General features: G+C 41.7%; 1 protein-coding gene across 1 annotated transcript in view; it reads left to right on the forward strand.

Moving 5' to 3' along the window:
- Nucleotides 1-35: 35 nt before the first annotated feature.
- LOC309544319 (uncharacterized protein) overlaps nucleotides 36-21,089 on the forward strand; it is a gene marked incomplete at its 5' end in the record, with an annotated part of 29,434 nt that continues 8,380 nt past the window's right edge. Inside the window, one exon of the mRNA XM_082243226.1 lies at nucleotides 36-286. Within this exon, the coding sequence (XP_082099352.1) occupies nucleotides 36-286 (251 nt within the window). The remainder of the gene's footprint in view (nucleotides 287-21,089) is intronic.

A 21,089-nucleotide genomic window follows, 5' to 3' on the forward strand; every position in this document is an offset into this window, starting at 1 on the left:
GTGATGGTGCTCTGTGCTGTCTGAACCTGGAACCTATGTACGCCACGGCATGTTTGTTGGCAGTTTGTGCAGCAGGTGCTGCAGTGTTACTACACGTAGAAGAGGAGAATGAGAGGAGAAGAAGGAGGAGGAGAAGGATGATAATGATGAGAAGGAGGAGGAGAAGATCTGAGATCCATCCAGTGATTGGTAATGGAGTAAAGAGGGGCCAGTTCTGGGTCATATACAATGATCTCCGTACACATAAGAAGGAATTCTTCAAATACATGCGGATGTCTGTGGAAAGGTGAGTTCAGCTGCCCATTCTCTAATCATTCACACTTGCACGTCGCGCTTATTCGTGTTTTTTTTCATAGGGCAGCTGCCCAACGCGCCAAAAAAGCTTATGCACCTGTAAAATAATGACCCCCCCCCCCCCCACAAGTGCAATGCTTGAACTGTTCCCTTAGGCTCCGTTCACAACTCAGCGATCCGAATTGCAGGCAGAATCGCCACAATTTGAAATCATGGCAAATCACCGGCGCTTGTGCGATGCTGTTATTTGCTAATGGCACCCCAATTGCGCCATGTTTTTTGCCATACCCTAAATTGTACTGCAATCAATCGTGGCAAAAAAAGTTGCAAAATGCTGTGATTGCAGCGTGGAAAAATTGCACCGCGATTAGGGTGCCATTAACCCCTTGACGCCGACGTAACGCAAATATGCAGCCTTCGTATTCAAGGGATTGTACCGGGGTGATTAGGGTTGCCAGCTCATCCCTTTAAACCAGGACATACATTAACCACGTGCCGGTCGGCAGGTTCCCACCAATCGCTGTACCTGTGCGGCAGTTAGTGGAAGTGCTCCTGTGGGTGCATGCACCCCGCCAGAGGCCTGTGCCAGCGGGGAAGCCAAAGCGCGAGGCCAGGGCCGCAATTGCCGCCGGGCACCCATGATCGCTCCCCGTGAAGCGAGAACGGTAGTCTGCTGTTGTAATCACAGCAGACTGTTGTTCTCTCTATCAACACAGAGCTCCTTTGTGCCTGCTATTTAGGAACAGAGGTCTCTGTGTTGAAATTACAAGCCCATTCCCCCACAGTTAGAAAACACCCCCTAGGCTCACACTTAACCCTTTGATAGCCCCTGGGTTAACCCCTTCCCTGCCAGTGTCATTATTGCAGTACAGTGCATATTTTTAGCACTGATTACTGTAGTAATCTCACTGGTCCCCCCCCAAAAGTGTCAGTTAAGTGTCCGATCTGTCCTCTGGAATGTGGCAGTTCCGCTAAAAATCGCAGATCGCCGCTATTACTAGTAAAAAAATAAATAAAAATGACATCTTTCCCCTAGTTTGTAGACGCAATAACTTTTGCGCAAACCAATCAAAATATGCTTATTGGGATTTTTTTTATATGCGGCAGAATACTAATTGGCCTAAAATGATGGCCAGAGACCCGAACAAAGCTGGAATCGGCTTTGATCGGGTATCAGATCTAGTAACATGAAAGCGATGCCATGACATCACTTCTGGTTACTGGCCCCTTAGAGACGCCAGATTTTAAAAATGTCAGTATTCAAAACAGCCAAACTTGCCATTTTGAATGCTTTTAGAGGGAAAGGAGGGATTTGGGGTCTTATAGACCCCCGATCCCTCCATAAAGAGTACCTGTCACTGCCTATTACTGTCACAAGGATATTTACATTCCTTGTGACGACAGCAATAAAAGTGATCCAAAAAACTTTTTTTGAAGGGACAGTGTAAAAATAAGAAAAAAAAAAAAATTAAAGCGCCCTATCCTTGCGTGCTCGCGGGTAGAAGCAAATGCATATGAAAGTCGCGCTCGCAAATGTAAACTGTGTTCAAACTAGTGATCGACCGATATCGGTTTTTCGTTGCCGATACCGATATTTTGGCCAATGCATATTTTTTTTTTTTTTTTTTTGACAGGTACTTTTGTGGAGGGATCTGGGGGTCTAAAAGACCCCAAACCCCTCCTCTGCACTTAAAGCATTCAAAACGCCAAGTTTGGCTGTTTTGAATGCTGCCATTTTTTTTAATCTGGCGCCAGACAGTACCCGAATTTATGTCACTCATGACATCACTTCCGGGTTTTTCCATGGACACCCGATCAGAGCCGAATGCGGCTTTGATCGGGTCTTCGGTGGCCGTGCAGGCTGGTTGCTCGGGTCTCCCGTCCCCTCCCACTCCTTGTAACGACAGCCTGATCGGCTTCTCAACCGCATCGGTTGTCATTACAAGACAGCCGACCGTCGGCTATGGATGCCGGTACCGGGTTGATGCCTCTAGCTGCAGGCATCACTCCGGTACACGCACTTTCCCGAAATATCGGTAACCTCCGGGGCCGATTCCGATATATTGGGAAAAGTGCATATTGGCTTTGCCGATAATCGGTCGATCCCTAGTTCAAACCACACATGTCAGTTATTGCCAAGATTGTTAGAGCAAAAGCAATAATTCTAGCGCTAGACCTCCTTGGTAACGAAAGTGGTAACCGTTAAACATTTTTTAAGTGTCGCCTATGGAGATTTTTCTACAAGCGTGCGCAATTTTTAAAGAATGACATGTAAGATATCTATTTACTCGGCGTAACATCCTCTTTCACATTATACAAAAAATCTAGACAAATTTTACTGTTTTTTTTTTTTTTTAATTTCTGAAAGTATATTTCTTCCAAAAATTGGGTTTAAAGGACCTCTGGGCAAATACAGTGTTACATAAAATAATGCAACAACTGCCATTTTATTCTCTAGGGTCTCTGCTAAAAAATGTGTATAATATTTGGGGGGTTCTAAGTAATTTTCTAGCAAAAAATACTGATATTTTAACTTTTAAGCAACAAGTGCTAGAAAAAAGCTTCGGCTCCAAGGAGTTTAGAAGTAATGGCATCGCACAAGCGTCCCGCAATTTGCCACGAATTCGAGTTGCAGGCAGAATTTTTTGGCAATTCCACCCACGATTCAGGTCGCTCAGGTGTGAACGGAGCCTTAGAGATGAGCTTATCCTTTCTCTAGAACTCTGAGCTTTACTCCAATCAGCCTCTGTGTTTACTTGGACTGCAAGACAGGAACAACCTCATTGGAATGAAGAACAAGCCTAAGTCTGGAGTTGGAGGAGAGACGAGTTCGGAGGATGCCTGATCTTATCTCTGTTCATAATATGATGGAGTTTGCCACAACTAGAACAGTGCATCGCTTTGCAGAAGGCGGTGGAGCAGCAGCTGCTAGGCATTCAGGATGCAATAATGCAGTGTCCTGAAATTCATGTTTTTTTTGCAGTGGATTGGGGACATTGAGGGCCCTTCACACCAGAACATGTGCGGAAATGTGCACATTACTGCTCTTGCTAGACATATAAGGGTGCCATCTGTTGTAAATAGCACCCCAAACACATCTAGCAAACGTAGGGTGTTTGCACCCACCAAACTGCATGGTAGCATGGAAGGTTGCCCCACCTTACTTTCTGCATGTTCTTGTGCGTTTGGCAGCCCATTGAAAATAATGGGCTGTCAGAAATGGATGCACGCATTCTAGTGTGAATTGGCCCTGAATGAAGAATACCATACAGCAACTGTGAGGCAAGTATTTGACTTGTGATTGTGGCTCAGCCCTATTCACTTGCATTAGTTGCATTTGGCAGCAGTATTGCCTGCCGAACACAACTTGCTCTATAAATTTTAATGCAACCACAGCTAGAAGCCATGTTAAGAGATGTATGGGCATTTTCTTTTATTTAAAAATCATGCTTGCCTAGGTGGAATCAGCATCGGTCCCCAGCCGACTCTAATACTGAGAACCGAGCAATCAAACACTGCTGATCGCTCGGTTCTCAGTGCTTCCTGAGCCGATAGCTGGTGACTGTCAGTCACCACTATCTTCTCTGACCCCCCTGTGCTCACTGAAAAGCTGGGCTGTGGAGAGGGTGGGAGCAGCTGGCCAGGTGCTGGTCCAAGCTCCTGGGTGGATCCTGATCATATGGTCGCAATCTTTCCCCAGCCTGGACCAGCTCTGTGATGTCATCAGACAGCGGACTTCAGCCTGCTGTCTGCCGAAAACGGGTCACATGAGTGCAGAATGGACTGCACTCCTGTGATCCACAGAAGAAGTACAGACAAACAAGCTTTGGCTGTACTTCTGCTTTAAAACAGAACTAAAGTCATTAATCGCTTGACCTCCATGCCTTTTTCTGCTACTTTTGTTTACAAGTAAAAATCTGTATTTTTTGCTAGAACATTATTTAGAACCCCAAACATACATTTTTTTTAAAGCAAACGCCCATAGAGAATAAAATAGTGTTTTTTGCTATTTTATGTCACATGGTATTTGCGCAGCAGTTTTTCAAAAGCAATTTTTTTTTAAAAAAATACTTTATTTTATTTCAATGCAATAAAACACAATACGTAACCCAAGTTTTGGAAAAATATATGATGTAACGCCGAGTAAAAAGATACTAAACATGTCACACTTTAAAATTGCGCACACTCGTGCAACGTTGACAAACAAAGTAGATTTTTACTGTCCATAGGCGACGCTTTAAATTTCCTTACGGGTTAGCACTTTAAATTTACACAGGAAGTCTGAAGCTAGAATTACTGCCTATAATCTGACATTCTTGGTGATGCCTCACATGTGTGGGACGATCGCTGTTTGCATTCATGCGGGACCCACGTGTGCATTCACCTTTGCGCGGGAGGATGCTTTGATTATTTTTTTTTTTTCATTGCTGTCACAAAGATTGTAAACATCCTTTGTGACAGCAATAGGCATGTGACGGGTACTCTATATGGTGAGATCTGGGGATCTACAAGACCTCCAATCCCTCCTCTGCCCTTAAAACCATTTGATCACACCAAGATCGGTGTTTGAATGCTTTTGATGTTTGAAAATGGCGCCATAGACATCTGGGTAAATCGGAAGTGATGCCAGGTCATCGCCTCTGGGCAGAGATTTATAAAGTACTAGAGACACAGACTTTAGTAAAAGTACAAGTGCTCTATCAAAAAAGTGACTTGAGTAGAAGTTGAAGTGCTCTTTAAGCACCACACTTAAGTAGAAGTACTAAAGTATTCAACATTTTTTGTACTTAAGTATTGCAAGTAGTTTATTTTAAAAGTAAAAGTACAAGTATTGTATTATGTAGTTATTAAAGAAAGTAGTCAAAAGGCCAGGGCCCCCCTCCCATTTTATATTCCCCTTAGAGCAGGCCAGGGTCCCCCTCCCATTACAGATTCCCCTTAGAGCAGGCCAGGGTCCCTCTGCCATTATAGAGCCCCCTTAGAGCAGGCCAGGGTCCCCCCTCCCATTATAAATCCCCCTTAGAGTAGGGCAGGTCCCTCCCCCCCATTGAATAGATCTGATCCCCTTAGTGAGTGACTTGACTTCAAGACAGTTCTTACTTCTCCTACCTTAGGCTGTCTCGAGTCCTCCAGCCTCTCTCTCCACAGTCCCCAGTCCAGTCCCCCCTGCTGAAAGAAGAATATATTCCTACCTCCATCCAGTTCTCCTGCGCTGGGCGGCCGCGCTGCACAGTGCCCAGAGACAGTCTAGTAGTCTAGACTCTAGTAACTCACAGTCCCTCCACCAGCCAGGGCCCAGAGAGATCACTCCGCAGGCAGGTGTCTCTCCTCCCTCGCCACCACCACTTCACTTAAGAGCCGAGTGGGACTCAGGCAGAGGCGGCGAGGCTCTGCCCCTGAGCCATCGGGTCAGGGATTGGTCGTGACTTGTGAGTCTATATGTGTATTAAACTAATCGAAAATATGTACTGAAGTAAAAGTGGAAGTAGGAGAAAAATTATACTCTAGTAAAGTACAGATACCGCCTTTTAGTACTTAAAGTACAGTAGTGAAGTAGTTCTACTTCGTTACTATACATCTCTGCCTCTGGGTAATGGCTGAGAGCCAAATAAAGCAGATTCGGTCTTCAGTGCTTCCATCAGCCGGCAAAACCGCTGGCTGGTCGATTGGGACTCTTTGTGGGATGGGAGATCCGGCTAAAGCTGCATAAGACAGCAAAAGGTGGGTGACATCCTGTCCCAGCTTGTTAAAGCAATCCAGCGGCCAGTTAGCTGCTAGAATTGCTTTTACAAGAGAGCTGACTGTTGGCTCTAAAAACGGTACCAGGTTGATGCCTGCAGCTGCAGGCATCATCCCAGTAGAACCACTTGAAGTCTAGTGATGTGCAGGTACATCACTGGTTGTCAGGTGATTAGACTTGCTTCCTCTCCAGGTATCCAGATCCCTCACCGGTGTTCCGTGAAAAAACCATACCCGTGAGAAAACCATACCCTCGTCACTTCCGGTTCAGCTACGGAGGGTATGGATTTCTCACGGTAGTTAAACTTGCGGCGCTTACATTAAAACAGCTTATCTGCAACATAAATCATCTCCGCTCTTCGCCCTGTCACTGCCCTCATCTCCGGTAATAAATATAAAAGCGGATCACGGAGCCGCGATCGCCGTCACATTTACATCTCATACTCCCGCCGCCGCTTTTATATTTATTACCGGAGATGAGGGAAGTTACAGCGAGAGCAGAGGAGATGATTGATGTTGCAGCCGAAGTATTTTAATGTCCCCGCCGCAAGTATTACATTAGACACAGTGCCGTGAGAATTTCATGCCCACCGAGCATGCGCACTTGTCAAATTCTTTCATGTTCATTTACGTATCCGGGGCTCTGAGCATGCGCACTGCTGCGCTGCTCAGCTGTTTCAGACCGGAAGTGACGACGGTATGGTTTCTCCACGGGGTATGGTTTTTTAACGTTACACCGGCACTGGCATCTTATCTCTAGTTGTCAGCCTTCTGGCAACTCAATTGTCTGGCTCAGGTTGATGTAACTTTTTTTTTTTTTTTTTTTTTCAAGAAAATATATTATTTGAGTATAAACAGTACACTGTATAAATAACACCAGCAGTAAACACATCCAGTAACATGGACAGTGACGGAATAATAACAAAAATAGAATACAAAATACTTATCATCAAAAATAGTTTTTTACACAAAGTAGAGTACTCAGGCGTATAGTATACCTTAGTGAAATACCAAACATGTGCATAAACAAACATAAGAAAAAACAAGCAATTATCTATATACAGTAGCTTCAGAATCATGCACACATAACTATATGGCACACACCTCAGTATGCTATCAATAACCCACCTGAAGTAAAAAATTTCCAAGAAAGGAAGAACATTGGCTGAAAACATAGGGAGGGGAAGGAGAAGCAGAGTTGTATAAAGTACTCAAAACCCATACTTGAGTAAAAGTACAAGTGCTCGATCAAAAAGTGACTTGAGTAGAAATGGAAGTGCTCGATCAAAAAGTGACTTGAGTAGAAGTGGAAGTGCTCGATCAAAAAGTGACTTGAGTAGAAGTGGAAGTGCTTGATCAAAAAGTGACTTGAGTAGAAGTACTAAAGTATTCAACATTTTTTGTACTTAAGTATTGCAAGTAGTTTTTTTTTTTTTTTTTAATTTTGCTACTCAAGTACTGAAAGTAAAAGTACCAGTAGTTTTGAAAAAAAAATTGCTACTCAAGTACTGAAAGTAAAAGTACAAGTACTGTGTTATGTAGTTATTAAAGAAAGAAGTCAAAAGTTTGAACATCATATTGTTTTTTATTATTTTAAATGCAGCTTTTATTTATACATACAGTAGCTTTTATTTTCGTATGCGCTGATAATACACATGTGTTAAGCTTCATGAAACCTGCCATCTACTGTTCTGGCAGTGTTAATTTTTATAATTGTAACTAGTAACTATGCAGCACAAAATAAAATACTGGAGTAGAAGTATCGAAATCATTGAAAAAATGTAGTGAAGTAAAAGTGGAAGTAGGAGAAAAAAATTCTACTCTAGGAAAGTACAGATACCGCCTTTCGGTACTTAAGTACAGTAGTGAAGTAGTTCTACTTAGTTACTATACATCTCTGAGGAGAAGGGATAGAGAGAAAGAAACTAAGAGGGGGGAGGAAGAAAAGAGCGAGATGAGGGGGAGAGTGTAGAAAAAATAAGGAAAAAAGGAGGTGTATCACTGTATATCAGACCGCCATGGCAACGGCACCCTACTCTAAGAGCAACCTGTTCATGACCAATTGTGGTGGAGCCAGGGCCGGATCATCCAGCCAGGGCTGCCACAGTGAGGCAAATTTCTTGTGAGCCCTTCGATGTTGGTATGTCAGTTTTTCCCTGATCAGAGATGCATTGACCTGTGCAATCCACTGGCCCCTGCTCGGTACCCTGGAGGAGATCCAAAATCTAGCAATAAGTTTACGTGCAATATATAGCAATCTTAAGACCGCCACATGGGCATTCGGGGTCAGAGTGTCTATCTCCAGAGCACCGAGCAAACAAACCACAGGATCCCTTAGCAACTGAAAATTGTACACTCTAGATATTGTTTCAATCAACTCCGCTCAGTAGCGAAATAATTTGGGGCATCTCCACAACATGTGTATAAGCGTACCTTGTTCCCTGTCACATTTTGGACATAGTGCCTTGCGAAAGGATTTGGCCCCCTTGAACTTTGCGACCTTTTGCCACATTTCAGGCTTCAAACATAAAGATATAAAACTGTAATTTTTTGTGAAGAATCAACCACAACTGGGACACAATCATAAAGTGGAACGAAATTTATTGGATATTTTCAAACTTTTTCAACAAATAAAAAAACTGAAAAATTGGGCGTGCAAAATTATTCAGCCCCCTTATGTTAATACTTTGTAGCGTCACCTTTTGCTGTGATTACAGCTGTAAGTGGCTTGGGGTATGTCTCTATCAGTTTTGCACATCGAGAGACTGAAATTTTTGCCCATTCCTCCTTGCAAAACAGCTCGAGCTCAGTGAGGTTGGATGGAGAGCGTTTGTGAACAGCAGTTTTTAGTTCTTTCCACAGATTCTCCATTGGATTCAGGTCTGGACTTTGACTTGGCCATTCTAACACCTGGATATGTTTATTTGTGAACCATTCCATTGTAGATTTTGCTTTATGTTTTGGATCATTGTCTTGTTGGAAGACAAATCTCCATCCCAGTCTCAGGTCTTTTGCGGACTCCAACAGGTTTTCTTCCAGAATGGTCCTGTATTTGGCTCCATCCATCTTCCTTTATTTGGCTCCATCCATCTTCCCATCAATTTTAACCATCTTCCCTGTCCCTGCTGAAGAAAAGCAGGCCCAAACCATGATGCTGCCACCACCATGTTTGACATTGGGGATGGTGTGTTCAGGGTGATGAGCTGTGTTGCTTTTACACCAAACATAATGTTTTGCATTGTTGCCAAAAAGTTCGATTTTGGTTTCATCTGACCAGAGCACCTTCTTCCACATGTTTGGTGTGTCTCCCAGGTGGCTTGTGGCAAACTTTAAACAACACTTTTTATGGATATCTTTAAGAAATGGCTTTCTTCTTACCACTCTTCCATAAAGGCCAGATTTGTGCAGTATACGACTGATTGTTCTCCTATAGACAGTCTCCCACCTCAGCTGTAGATCTCTGCAGTTCTTCCAGAGTGATCATGGGCCTCTTGGCTGCATCTCTGATCAGTCTTCTCCTTGTATGAGCTGAAGGTTTAGAGGGACGGCCAGGTCTACGTAGATTTGCAGTGGTCTGATACTCCCATTTCAATATTATCGCTTGCACAGTGCTCCTTGGGATGTTTAAAGCTTGGGAAATCTTTTTGTATCCAAATCCGGCTTTAAACTTCTCCAACAGTATCTTGGACCTGCCTGGTGTGTTCCTTGTTCTTCATGATGCTCTCTGCGCTTTAAACGGACCTTTGAGACTATCACAGTGCAGGTGCATTTATACGGAGACTTGATTACACACAGGTGGATTCTATTTATCATCATCGTTTTTTTATTTGTTAACAAAGTTTGAAATATCCAATACATTTCGTTCCACTTCATGATTGTGTCCCACTTGTTGTTTCTTCACAAAAAAATACAGTTTTATATCTTTATGTTTGAAGCCTGAAATGTGGCAAAAGGTCGAAAAGTTCAAGGGGGCCAAATCCTTTCGCAAGGCACTGTAGAGGGGTAGACCTGCGGCCCCAATGAAACAGTTGTACCGGTATTCTATATGCCCTATGGAACAAACAGGTGGGAGATCTTATGTGAGGCCGACACTGACACCAGAGGGATCGAGGAGAGGCACAATTCCCACGTTTCCCCGTCTATGGGTCCAAGATCCCCCTCCCACCCGGGCCAGGAGGGAAGTAGGGACCTGTAAAGAACCCAGAAGAACTGCATACACCTGGGATATCATACCCTTTTTATCCGAAGTCTGGAAAACCTCCCCCAGCAAGTGGTGAGTATCAGGTTGCAAGGTAGATACCCATGCCTGGGCTGTAACTGCATGCCTTAACTGCAGATACCTAAAAGAAACAGTGCCTAGGAAAATCAATTTCCCTCTGTATATCCTGAAAACATTTCAACACACGGGCTCAAAACAATTGTGCCGTAAAATATAAGCCATGGGCCTCCCAGACCTCAGCCCCCTCCAAACGTAATAGTTCAGAGAAATTACGGTTATGCCAGATCGAAGTCTGGGGAAGGTAATCCTTGATCTGCAACATCCCCTTAACACAGCGCCAGACCATGCGAATCAGGGAGATTGTTGGCAAGTTTGCCACCATATTAGAAAACCCTGCTTCAAGATGAACAAGCCCTGGGTGGGGAGAGTCAGGAGGGACCCAATGGGGTCCAAGAGGTCCAGTAGTCCCCAGCCCCCCATGTGTTGAACCCGAGAGGCCAGAAAATACTCTAGGGTTAGGAACTGCCAGCCCACCACAATCCTTGCTCAGTTGGAGAGTAGTAAGCTTAATCCTAGCCACCTTCCTACACCAGAGGTTGACGTAACTCTAGTCAGTCATCGTGGCTCGGGACAGGGCCGATTCTGTAGTTTACATGGCGTAGAAGACTTTAAACAGGCAGGTAGGTGTTTTTTTTTTATCACAGAAGAGACATTGCATGTCTCTTCTGCAATAATAGCCTTCCTGCTCGCAGTCTATTATAAGAAGAATTCAGTTCCACTTTAACTTGTGGTTGGGTGATCGGGGCGGGTTAAGTTAAATCACAGATTAAGCACTTATTACTTCCTCCCCAGCCGCCTATGTAGACAAGGCCTAACAGTGACACTAGCTCATCAGATGGTGCATACAGTGGACATCGTATAGGGTGCCATTGACCCTCTGCACATCAATTGTCGTTGCTTGTGGAAGATTAATTTACCTGTCGGGAACAGGTACATACATTTGGTATAGAGGGTTGGTGAAATTCTCGCGCTGTCTTCTCTAATTATTGTCTACAAAATAGGCACCTTTAATGCTGCAGGTACTAAAATTGGTAACCTACACAATAAAGATAAATAAAGTTGGGGGGAGTACCGCGCTTTAAAAGTGCTTAAATAACATAAATAAAATATATAAATATGTAAATAAGTGAAAAAGTGCCAAAGTGCTTCTTAAATAATATTAAAATTGATGTGTCTTAATGTATACAATAATACAATCCAATATAATTTATACAATAAATATAATAGGTGATGAAATATTCATTAAAAAAATAAATCTTATTGAAACCAACTATATCAATCCATTGTACAGTGAAAAATTTATATAAAATTAAAATCGGTGACTTATTTAAATATAAAAAGTGCTCTAAATAAGTGATAACCAATAAAGTGCTGAAGTGTCCTTTTAAAATTATTTTTATAAATATATAATGTGATGAACACAATCTTCTTAATCCAAATTTCACATGCAGGTGCTTCGTGCGGTGCCCACTAGGTGTCCTAAGCGCTCACCTCACTGCTCCTTTAAAAGAGCCTTAGGTTGTATTCCCCAGTATGCTGTTCCTTCCTCCTTTATTGGCATATATGTACCATTATAAATCCTTGGTTATATCTCCCTTGTAAATGCAGCTATCCTCCAGGGGATATAAGCGGTTCTTTGTATCTCCAAAAAAAATCAAATTGGGCCCAACATAGTGAAGTACGTCCCATAAATTTTATTTAAAAAAAGATAGAGTAACACTCACATTGCTTTTCGTCTTGTTTCAAGCATAACATACGATCCTTTGCCGATACGTCACTTCCGGTTTAGCTATCCTACGCGTTACGCTGCGTCATCACGCAGCTTCTTCCAGGGATCCCTGGAAGAAGCTGCGTGATGACGCAGCGTAACGCGTAGGATAGCTAAACCGGAAGTGACGTATCGGCAAAGGATCGTATGTTATGCTTGAAACAAGACGAAAAGCAATGTGAGTGTTACTCTATCTTTTTTTAAATAAAATTTATGGGACGTACTTCACTATGTTGGGCCCAATTTGATTTTTTTTGGAGATACAAAGAACCGCTTATATCCCCTGGAGGATAGCTGCATTTACAAGGGAGATATAACCAAGGATTTATAATGGTACATATATGCCAATAAGGAGGAAGGAACAGCATACTGGGGAATACAACCTAAGGCTCTTTTAAAGGAGCAGTGAGGTGAGCGCTTAGGACACCTAGTGGGCACCGCACGAAGCACCTGCATGTGAAATTTGGATTAAGAAGATTGTGTTCATCACATTATATATTTATAAAAATAATTTTAAAAGGACACTTCAGCACTTTATTGGTTATCACTTATTTAGAGCACTTTTTATATTTAAATAAGTCACCGATTTTAATTTTATATAAATTTTTCACTGTACAATGGATTGATATAGTTGGTTTCAATAAGATTTATTTTTTTAATGAATATTTCATCACCTATTATATTTATTGTATAAATTATATTGGATTGTATTATTGTATACATTAAGACACATCAATTTTAATATTATTTAAGAAGCACTTTGGCACTTTTTCACTTATTTACATATTTATATATTTTATTTATGTTATTTAAGCACTTTTAAAGCGCGGTACTCCCCCCAACTTTACATACATTTGGTGCTAGAGGCTGCTGGCACTGTCACTTGGCATTGCTGAGCTTCCTGCCAGTTCCCCTTTCTCACAGACACAAGGAGTTTGTTGTGGGGCAGAGATGGCAGAACCTGATGAGGAACTTTGAGAAGGACAGTTCTCAAACAAGAATAGACACAATCCAGTCTCCTTTTATAGTAACCAATCCGCTTCTATCTTCAGCTTGTTCAGTTAAGCTTTAAAAATAAGCTGTTTGGTTTCTATTCACAGCTCCTTCAGATTCAGGCTACTACAATTTTGATAAAATCCCCTCTAAAAGACTAGTACCCGATCAGATCTTCTTATCTTGCAATTGGGAGTGGGCAGATTCTGTAGCCATCAGCCATGAAGATTCTATGGAATCTGCCCACTACCCCTGTTAATCACAAGGCAGGCAGACATGATGGGGAACTAGTCTCTTCGCATCCCCGTGAGGCTCCGCCCACTGTTCAAGCTAAGCCACACATCAGTAATTGATGGGACACTGGTAGCCTGCGTCCTAGCAACCAATGAAGCAAATACAGAACTCAATCATTGGAATTTATGAAGAGTGCCACCTTCTGCTGTCAATCCCATGGAAGATAGAGACCGATGGGGAACTCTGCCCACAATCTGTATGCTCCTGCGTCATTGGTTGCTAGGATGTTGGTGGCATGTGCCCTAACAACAAAGGAAGAAAATACAAACCAATAATTATTTTAACACAAACACCTTTACTCCCTTGACAGCTGACCTGTCTGCCAGCTTTGAGTTGTTCTTAACTGCCTCCAGTTTTGTTATCTTTGGAATTCTTTTTGAATTTGTCGCTGCCATAATGACACATTGTAAAAATGACGCAAAAAGGAAATAAACAAATCTGTCATACGTGTTGGAACTGTTTTCAAAACTGTCACAAGGCTGTCATTAAGTTGACAAAGGATGTTTTAAAGGAAATTTACCACCATAAAATTGCTGCAAATTTTTTTTTTTTTAATTACCCCCAATGTTAACCACTTAAGCCCCAGCCCTATTTCGGACACTTTTTGTTTACAAGTTAAAACCAGTATTTTTTCATAGAAAACTACTTAGAACCCCCAAACATTATATATATTTTTTTAGCAAAGACTCTGGAGAATAAAATGTCGGTCATTGCAACATTTTTTGTCACGCGGTATTTGCGCAGCGGTCTTTAAAACGCCATTTTTTTTGGAAAAAATTTGAAAAATCACATTTCACTGCATTTAAAAAATACTAAACAGTAAAGTTAACATTTTTTTGTATATTGTGAAAGATGTCACGCTGAGTAAATAGATACCCAACATGTTACGGTTTAAAATTGCGCCCCCCCCCCCCCCCCCCCCCCCCGTGGGATGACGACAAACTACGGTCAATAGAGATCTCAATCTGCGAAGCTTTAAATTTATTTAACGGTTACCAGTTTAGAGTTAGAGTGTAGCTCTTTTTTTTTTTTTTTTTAAATTATTGCCCACGCACTGACGATCGCGGCGATACCTCACATGTGGGGTTTGAACAGCGATTTCATTCGCGGATCGACTTGCGTATACGTTTTTTTTTTTTTGTGCGCGAGCTGACGGGGGCGGCTAAATTTTTTTTTTTCCTATTTATTTTTTCTTTTTTTTAAACTTTATTACAGGTTTTTAAAAATAAATAAAAATCTGATCACTTTTATTGCTGTCACAAGCAATGTAAACTTCCCTTGTGACACCAATAGGTAGTGACAGGTACACTTTATGGAGGGATCGAGGGTCTAAAAGACCCTAGACCCCTCCACTACACTTCCTTGTATGCAAAACGCCGAAAACTGCATTTTTGCATGCAGCCGTTTTTCAAAACTGCCGCCTTTTGCAGCACAGTAACCCGGAAGTGACGTCATGGGCGCCGCCTCCGGGTTGCGTCATCGGAGACCCGATCAATGCCGTTTCCGGCATTCATCGGGACTCCATCCAGCCGGCGGACGTGCCGGCTGGGTGCTCCGGGGCTCCCGGCCACGGAAGGCGGCGGGGGGGGGGGGATACGTCCCCTCCCGCCCCCCCGGGTAACGATCGAGCAGCTCCCGACCGTCGGCTTCAAACCACGGTACCGGGATGATGCCTCTAACTAGAGGCATCCCGGTATAACCCCGCAAAGTGTACCGACGTACCGGTACGTTAGAATGCGGTAAGTGGTTAATTAGTTTGGCATTGGAGCAGTTTTTTCCCCATTGTTTAGCACACATTTTTTCGCCATGAAATTACCTATATCCCCAGAACTTTATACATTTTCTGAAAGCAGAAGCCCTGTAGAATAAAAAGATGATAGTTGGACATTTTTTATGTTGCATTATATTTGTGCAACTGTTTATCAAATGCAAACTTTGAGAAAAAAACCTATTAAAATGAATTTTAGTGCAAACACACAATATAATACCCATTTTTTGGTAAAATCTAAATGATGAGGTTGCATTCAGTAAATAAATACCAAACGGATCAAGTGTTAACCACTTCAATACTGGGCACTTTTATCCCTTTCCTACACAGGCCAATTTTCAGCTTTCAGCGCTGTCACACTTTGAATGACAATTGCGCGTTCATACAACACTGTACCCAGATGACATTTTTATGATTTTTTTTTTTTCTTCACACAATTAGATATTTCTTTCTGTGGTATTCAATCACCGTAGGGTTTTTTTTTTTTTTTTTTTTCAAAAAAGACAGACCAAAAATTTTGGAGAAAAAAAAAGGTTTTTCTTAGTTTCTGTCAGAACATTTTGTAAATAAGTAATTTTTGTCCTTTACTGATGGACGCTGATGAGGCTGCACTGATGGTCACAGAAAGGCAGCACTGACTGGCATCACTGATAGTCACTGACTGGCATCACTGCTGGGCACTTTTTGGGCTGCACTGATCCTCAAGGCACTGATCAGTGCCCTGATTATCTGTACAGGTTTCCCTGTGAGGAGGGTGAGCAGCTGATCGGCTCTCCTCTCCTCACTCTGTCAGTGTGAGGCGAGGAGAGCTGATAATCAGCATTTCCTTGTTTACGTGTGATTGGACACAGCTAATGACATGGGTAAAGAGCTGCGTCATCGGCTCTTTACCGAGATCAAGGTTGCGCTGTGTCCCAGGGACACAGCACGCCCACTATTGCTGCGCTGCATGCCCCCACGGGTGCGCAATCGCGGTGAGACTGGGGCGACGTCATATGACGTTGTCCCAGAACAAGAGAGCGTTTGTCTATATGACAGGTGGGAGGCAGTTAAAATTTGGTGCACCCGTGATATCACAAAAAAAAGGTACCAAAAAATCTCCATAGGTGATGCTCAAAAAGCCTTTTATAGCTCATGAGTTTATAGTTAACCTGGAGCTCTTGCTCTAGAATTATTGCTCTCTCTGACATTTGCAGTGATGCCAAACACACGTGTGTTGCGATTGCGGTTACATGCACACCCTGGGCATGCATTTGCGGGTGTGTGCGGGGTAACACTTTTTTTAATACATTTTACTATAATTTTATTTATTTTTTTTTTATTTTTTTTTTATTTATTTATTCTTACTTAATTGCTATTACAAGCAGTTATTAACCCCCATGTAATAGCATTGGTCAGGTGACAGATACTCTTTATGGAGTGATTTGGGGTTTAACAGACCCCAGTGTTTTCCATGCCCTTTGCAGCATCTAACCAATCTCAGACCTGCTGGATTAGATGCTCCCCTAACTGTACTGGCCAGGAAATGGAGGACCTGAAACCAGAAGTGACAGAATAATCATCACTTTCAGTTTCTTTCAGTATTGGGGAGATCGAGGCATTGATGTGCCTTGGTCTCTCTCGCTCTCCATCCTGAAGTCAGCGGTTGTGGTCTTGGTAAGAATAGGGGAGCCTGAGGAACCAAAAAGGGGGCACCGCCCGCCCTGTGAAAGTGATTGGTGGCAATTGAGCCGCCACATCCCTTTCACTTTCAAGCCAGCTTAACAAAACAGGCGCGGGCTGATGGCTTCTACTGCTGCCCCTCTGGGAGATCAATGTACATTGCAAAGATTATAACAAACTTTATTGAAGATTCCTATTTTTGGTTATCCTGAAGAAATTTCTATTTGTTTGTGTCCATGCCAAGTGACTCTGGGTCTGTATCCCCTATAGACATGATTTCCCTTTGGGAGTATCTCACCAAAAAGGACATTTTTGTTGCCGAGGATGTCCAAATTGGGACTTGTATCTTAGTGCAGTGTATTTCAGGAAGTCAATCGCACAAGCAGCAAATTGCATTTCTCGGGGGCAGACTGTACACCAGCTGTGTTCACAACACCTCTAGGTAGCTATATTGCATTGCATTTTACAGAAAATTTGCAGAGCTGCAGATTGAAAAGGAAAGGTAATTTTTAATAGCATTCAATTACGATATGACTTTTGTCACAATTGTATATGCTATACATTTTTTTTTCTCTTGCAAGTGGAGTTGAGCTGGCGCTAATTATTTTTGAATTTGTTGCAGCCATAAAGTGGATATAAAAAGTCTACACACCCCCGTTAAAATGTCAGGATTCTGTGATGTAAAAAAATTTAGACAAAGATAAATAGTTTCAGAACTTTTTCCACCTTTAATGTGACAGCAAAAGCCATAGTCTGCAGAGAGCTTCCAAAGCTTCAGAGGGATCTCATTGTTAAAAGGTATCAGTCAAGAGAAGGGTACAAAAGAATTTTTAAGGCATTAGATATACCCTGAAACACAGTGAAGACAGTTATCAAATGGAGAAAATATGGCACAACAGTGACATTACCAAGAACTGGACGTCCCTCCAAAATTGATGAAAAGACGAGAAGAAAACTGGTCAGGGAGGCTGCCAAGAGGCCTACAGCAACATTAAAGGAAAAGAGAGGGTAGGGGAATGGCGCTGCCTAGTGGCAAGAAAGTAGTATAAGGTGCTAAAGAAGTGCTGATATAATTGGTAAGTATGATGCACTATAAATCCAATATAGGAGAAAACACTGTGGATGCACGTATATAAAGTAAACAAAAAGATCGAAATGACGTGTGATGTCACAAAGATCTGATGTGTATTTCTTGGTCAACAAGTGGGTGAATGAGTGTTAAGATAGTTAAAGTGACTGGTGCATGTATACACTTAGGTAGTGTAACTGCTGGAGGATATAAAGAAATATGTGAAAATATTATTATACAAACTATAAATACAAATATAAAATGGAATGGGTGCCAATGGCTCAAAGTGATATGTGCATTAGTGACCACAAATGGTAATATTCAAAAACATAAAATCATACAATAACTAAATGAAATCAAAAAATAGGTTTATACAATATAAGACTTTCACTGAATTGAAGTGCTGTGTGCATATAAAGTGGCCTGTGCACGTGAGCTGGTGACCAATAAGTAAAGGTAAATATAAACGTGGCCAAGGTTGAACCTATAATCAATAGTATAGAGGTGAGGTGACAATAAATTAAATATAAATAAATATAAGGTGATGGTAAATATAAGGTGATGCAAGGAAAGTCCAATATTAACAGCAGGTAGCAGTCTTCGTGTAAAAAAAAAAAAAAAAAGATGGGTGACCCCATGTTGGGCAGTGTTTACAAAAGTTCAAAATTAACAGCAGGTGGCGGTCTTCGTATAAAAACCTACAATGGGTGACCCCGTGGTGGGCAGTGAGGTGCTTGGTGACCCCTCTAGTGAATAACACACTCACCAGAAATACCCACCTCACACAGGGGTATAGAGCGGGTATATATGGTAATCCAATGGATGGATCCTGGTGTCCTCTGAGGGTCCTTAGATTGAACGTCTTAGGTGATCCCTGGAGGGTCCCGTGTTAGAGAAGGATTCCCGGAAGGAGGTGGCTGGGGTCTGCTGGGATCCTAATAGTAGGAAGTAGGGGTTCCAAGTATCCACGGAGTGTCACTCGTACCAGTGGGACAAGGGTTCCAAAATAATGGAAAGGCACATAGTGTGATATCGTCTAACAGGGTTTATTGAATAAGCACGAATAAGAGAGGTACTCACATTTGTGGAGGTAAATACAGGCAAATAATCATATGAGTGGAGCGCGATGCTGTCCAAGCCTCGATATCGAAAACCGGAAGTGATGCGACTCGCTGTACGTGTTTCGTAGTAGTACGTCTTCTGCAGCGTCCATTAATGTAATAATAATAATAATAATTATTAATAAGGAGCTGCAGGAATATCTGGCAAGTACTGGCTGTGTGGTACATGTTACAACAATCTCCCGTATTCTTTATATATCTGGGCTATGGGGTGGAGTGGCAAGATGGAAGCCTTTTCATACAAAGAAACATCCAAGCCCGGCTAACTTTTGCAAAAACACATCTTAATTCTCCCAAAAGCATGTGGGAAAATGTGTTATGGTCTGATGAAACCAAGGTTGAACTTTTTGGCCATATTTCCAAAAGATATGTTTGGCGCAAAAACAACACTGCACATAGCCAAAAGAGCACCATACCCAAAGTGAAGCATGGTGGTGGCAGCATCATGCTTTAGGGTTTTTCTTCAGCTGGATCAGGGGCCTTATTCAAGGTAGAGGGAATTATGAAAAGTTCCAAAAAGCAGTCAGTATTGGCACAAAACCTTCAGGCTTCTGCTAGAAAGCTGAACCTGGAGAGGAACTTCTTCTCTCAGCATGACAATGACCTCAAAGCATACATTCAAATCCACAAAGGGTTGGCTTCACCAGAAGAAGTTTAGAGTTTTGGAATGACCCAGCCAGAGCCCAGACCTGATTGAAAATCCGTGGGGTGATCTGAAGAGGGATGTGCACATGAGATGCAATCCCACAGATTTGGAATGTTTTTGCAAGGAAAAGTGGGCAAATATTGCCAAGTCAAGATGTGTCATGCTGATACTCATACCCAAAAAATGAGTTCTGTAATAAAATCAAAAGGTGCTTCAACAAAGTATTAGTTTAAGGGTATGCACACTTATGCAACCAAATTATTTTAGTTTTTGTTTTTTGTTTTTTTTTTATTAACCACTTGCCTACAGTGCACTTTCACCCCCTTCCTGCCCAGACCGATTTTCAGCTTTCAGCGCTCTCACACTTTGACTGAGAATTACTCAGTCATGCAACACTGTACCCATACAAAAATTGTGTCCTTTTTTTCACACGAATAGAGCTTTCTTTTGATGGTATTTGATCAATACTGGGTTTTTTATTTTTTGTGCTATAAATAAAAAAAGACTGAAAATATCGTGAAAAAACGCATTTTTCTTTTTTTCTGTCATAAAATTTTGCAAATTTAGTCATTTTTCTTCACAAATTTTGGCCAAAATTTATACTGCTACTTATCTTTGGTAAAAATAACCCAAATAAGTGTATATTATTTGGTCTTTGTGAAAGTTATAGAGTCCACAAGCTATGGTGCGAATCATTGAAAATTGATCACACCTGATGTACTGAAGGCCTATCATTTCTTGAGACACTAAAAAGTCAGGAAAGTACAAATACCCCCCAAATGACCCCTTTTTGGAAAGTAGACATTCCAAGATATTTAATAAGGGGCATGGTGAGTTTTTTGAAGTTGTCATTTTTTCCCACAACTCTTTGCAAAATGAAGATTTTTTTTTTTTTTTTTTTTTTTTTTTTTTTTTACAAATTGCCATATTAACAGGTTATTTCTCTCACACAGCACATGTATACTTGCAACTACACCCCAAAACACATTCTACTACTCCTCCTGAGTATGGCGATACCACATGTGTAACACTTTTTCACAGCCTGGCCACACACATAGGCCTAACATCCAAGTAGCGCTTTACACAAAGTTGTCCATTTATCCACTTTAAGACTGGGCCTATTTTTGACACTTGGTGTTTACAAGCTAAAATCATTTTTTTTGCTAGAAAATTACTTGGAACCCCCAAACATTATATATTTTTTTTTAGCAGAGACCCTAGAGAATAAAATGGAGATCGTTGCAATATTTTTTATCACACCATATTTGCGCAGCAGTCTTCCAGATGCGATTTTTTTTTTTTTGAAAAAAATTCACTTTTTTGAACTAAAAAATAAGAAAACAGTAAATTTAGCACAATTTTTTTCCATAATGTGAAAGATAATGTTACGCCGAGTAATTAGATACCCAACATGTCATGCTTCAAAATTGCGCATGCTCACAGAATGGCGCCAAAC

The sequence above is a fragment of the Pelophylax lessonae genome (genome assembly GCF_965119305.1).
Source record: "Pelophylax lessonae genome assembly, chromosome: 1".
Classification (NCBI taxonomy): domain Eukaryota; kingdom Metazoa; phylum Chordata; class Amphibia; order Anura; family Ranidae; genus Pelophylax; species Pelophylax lessonae.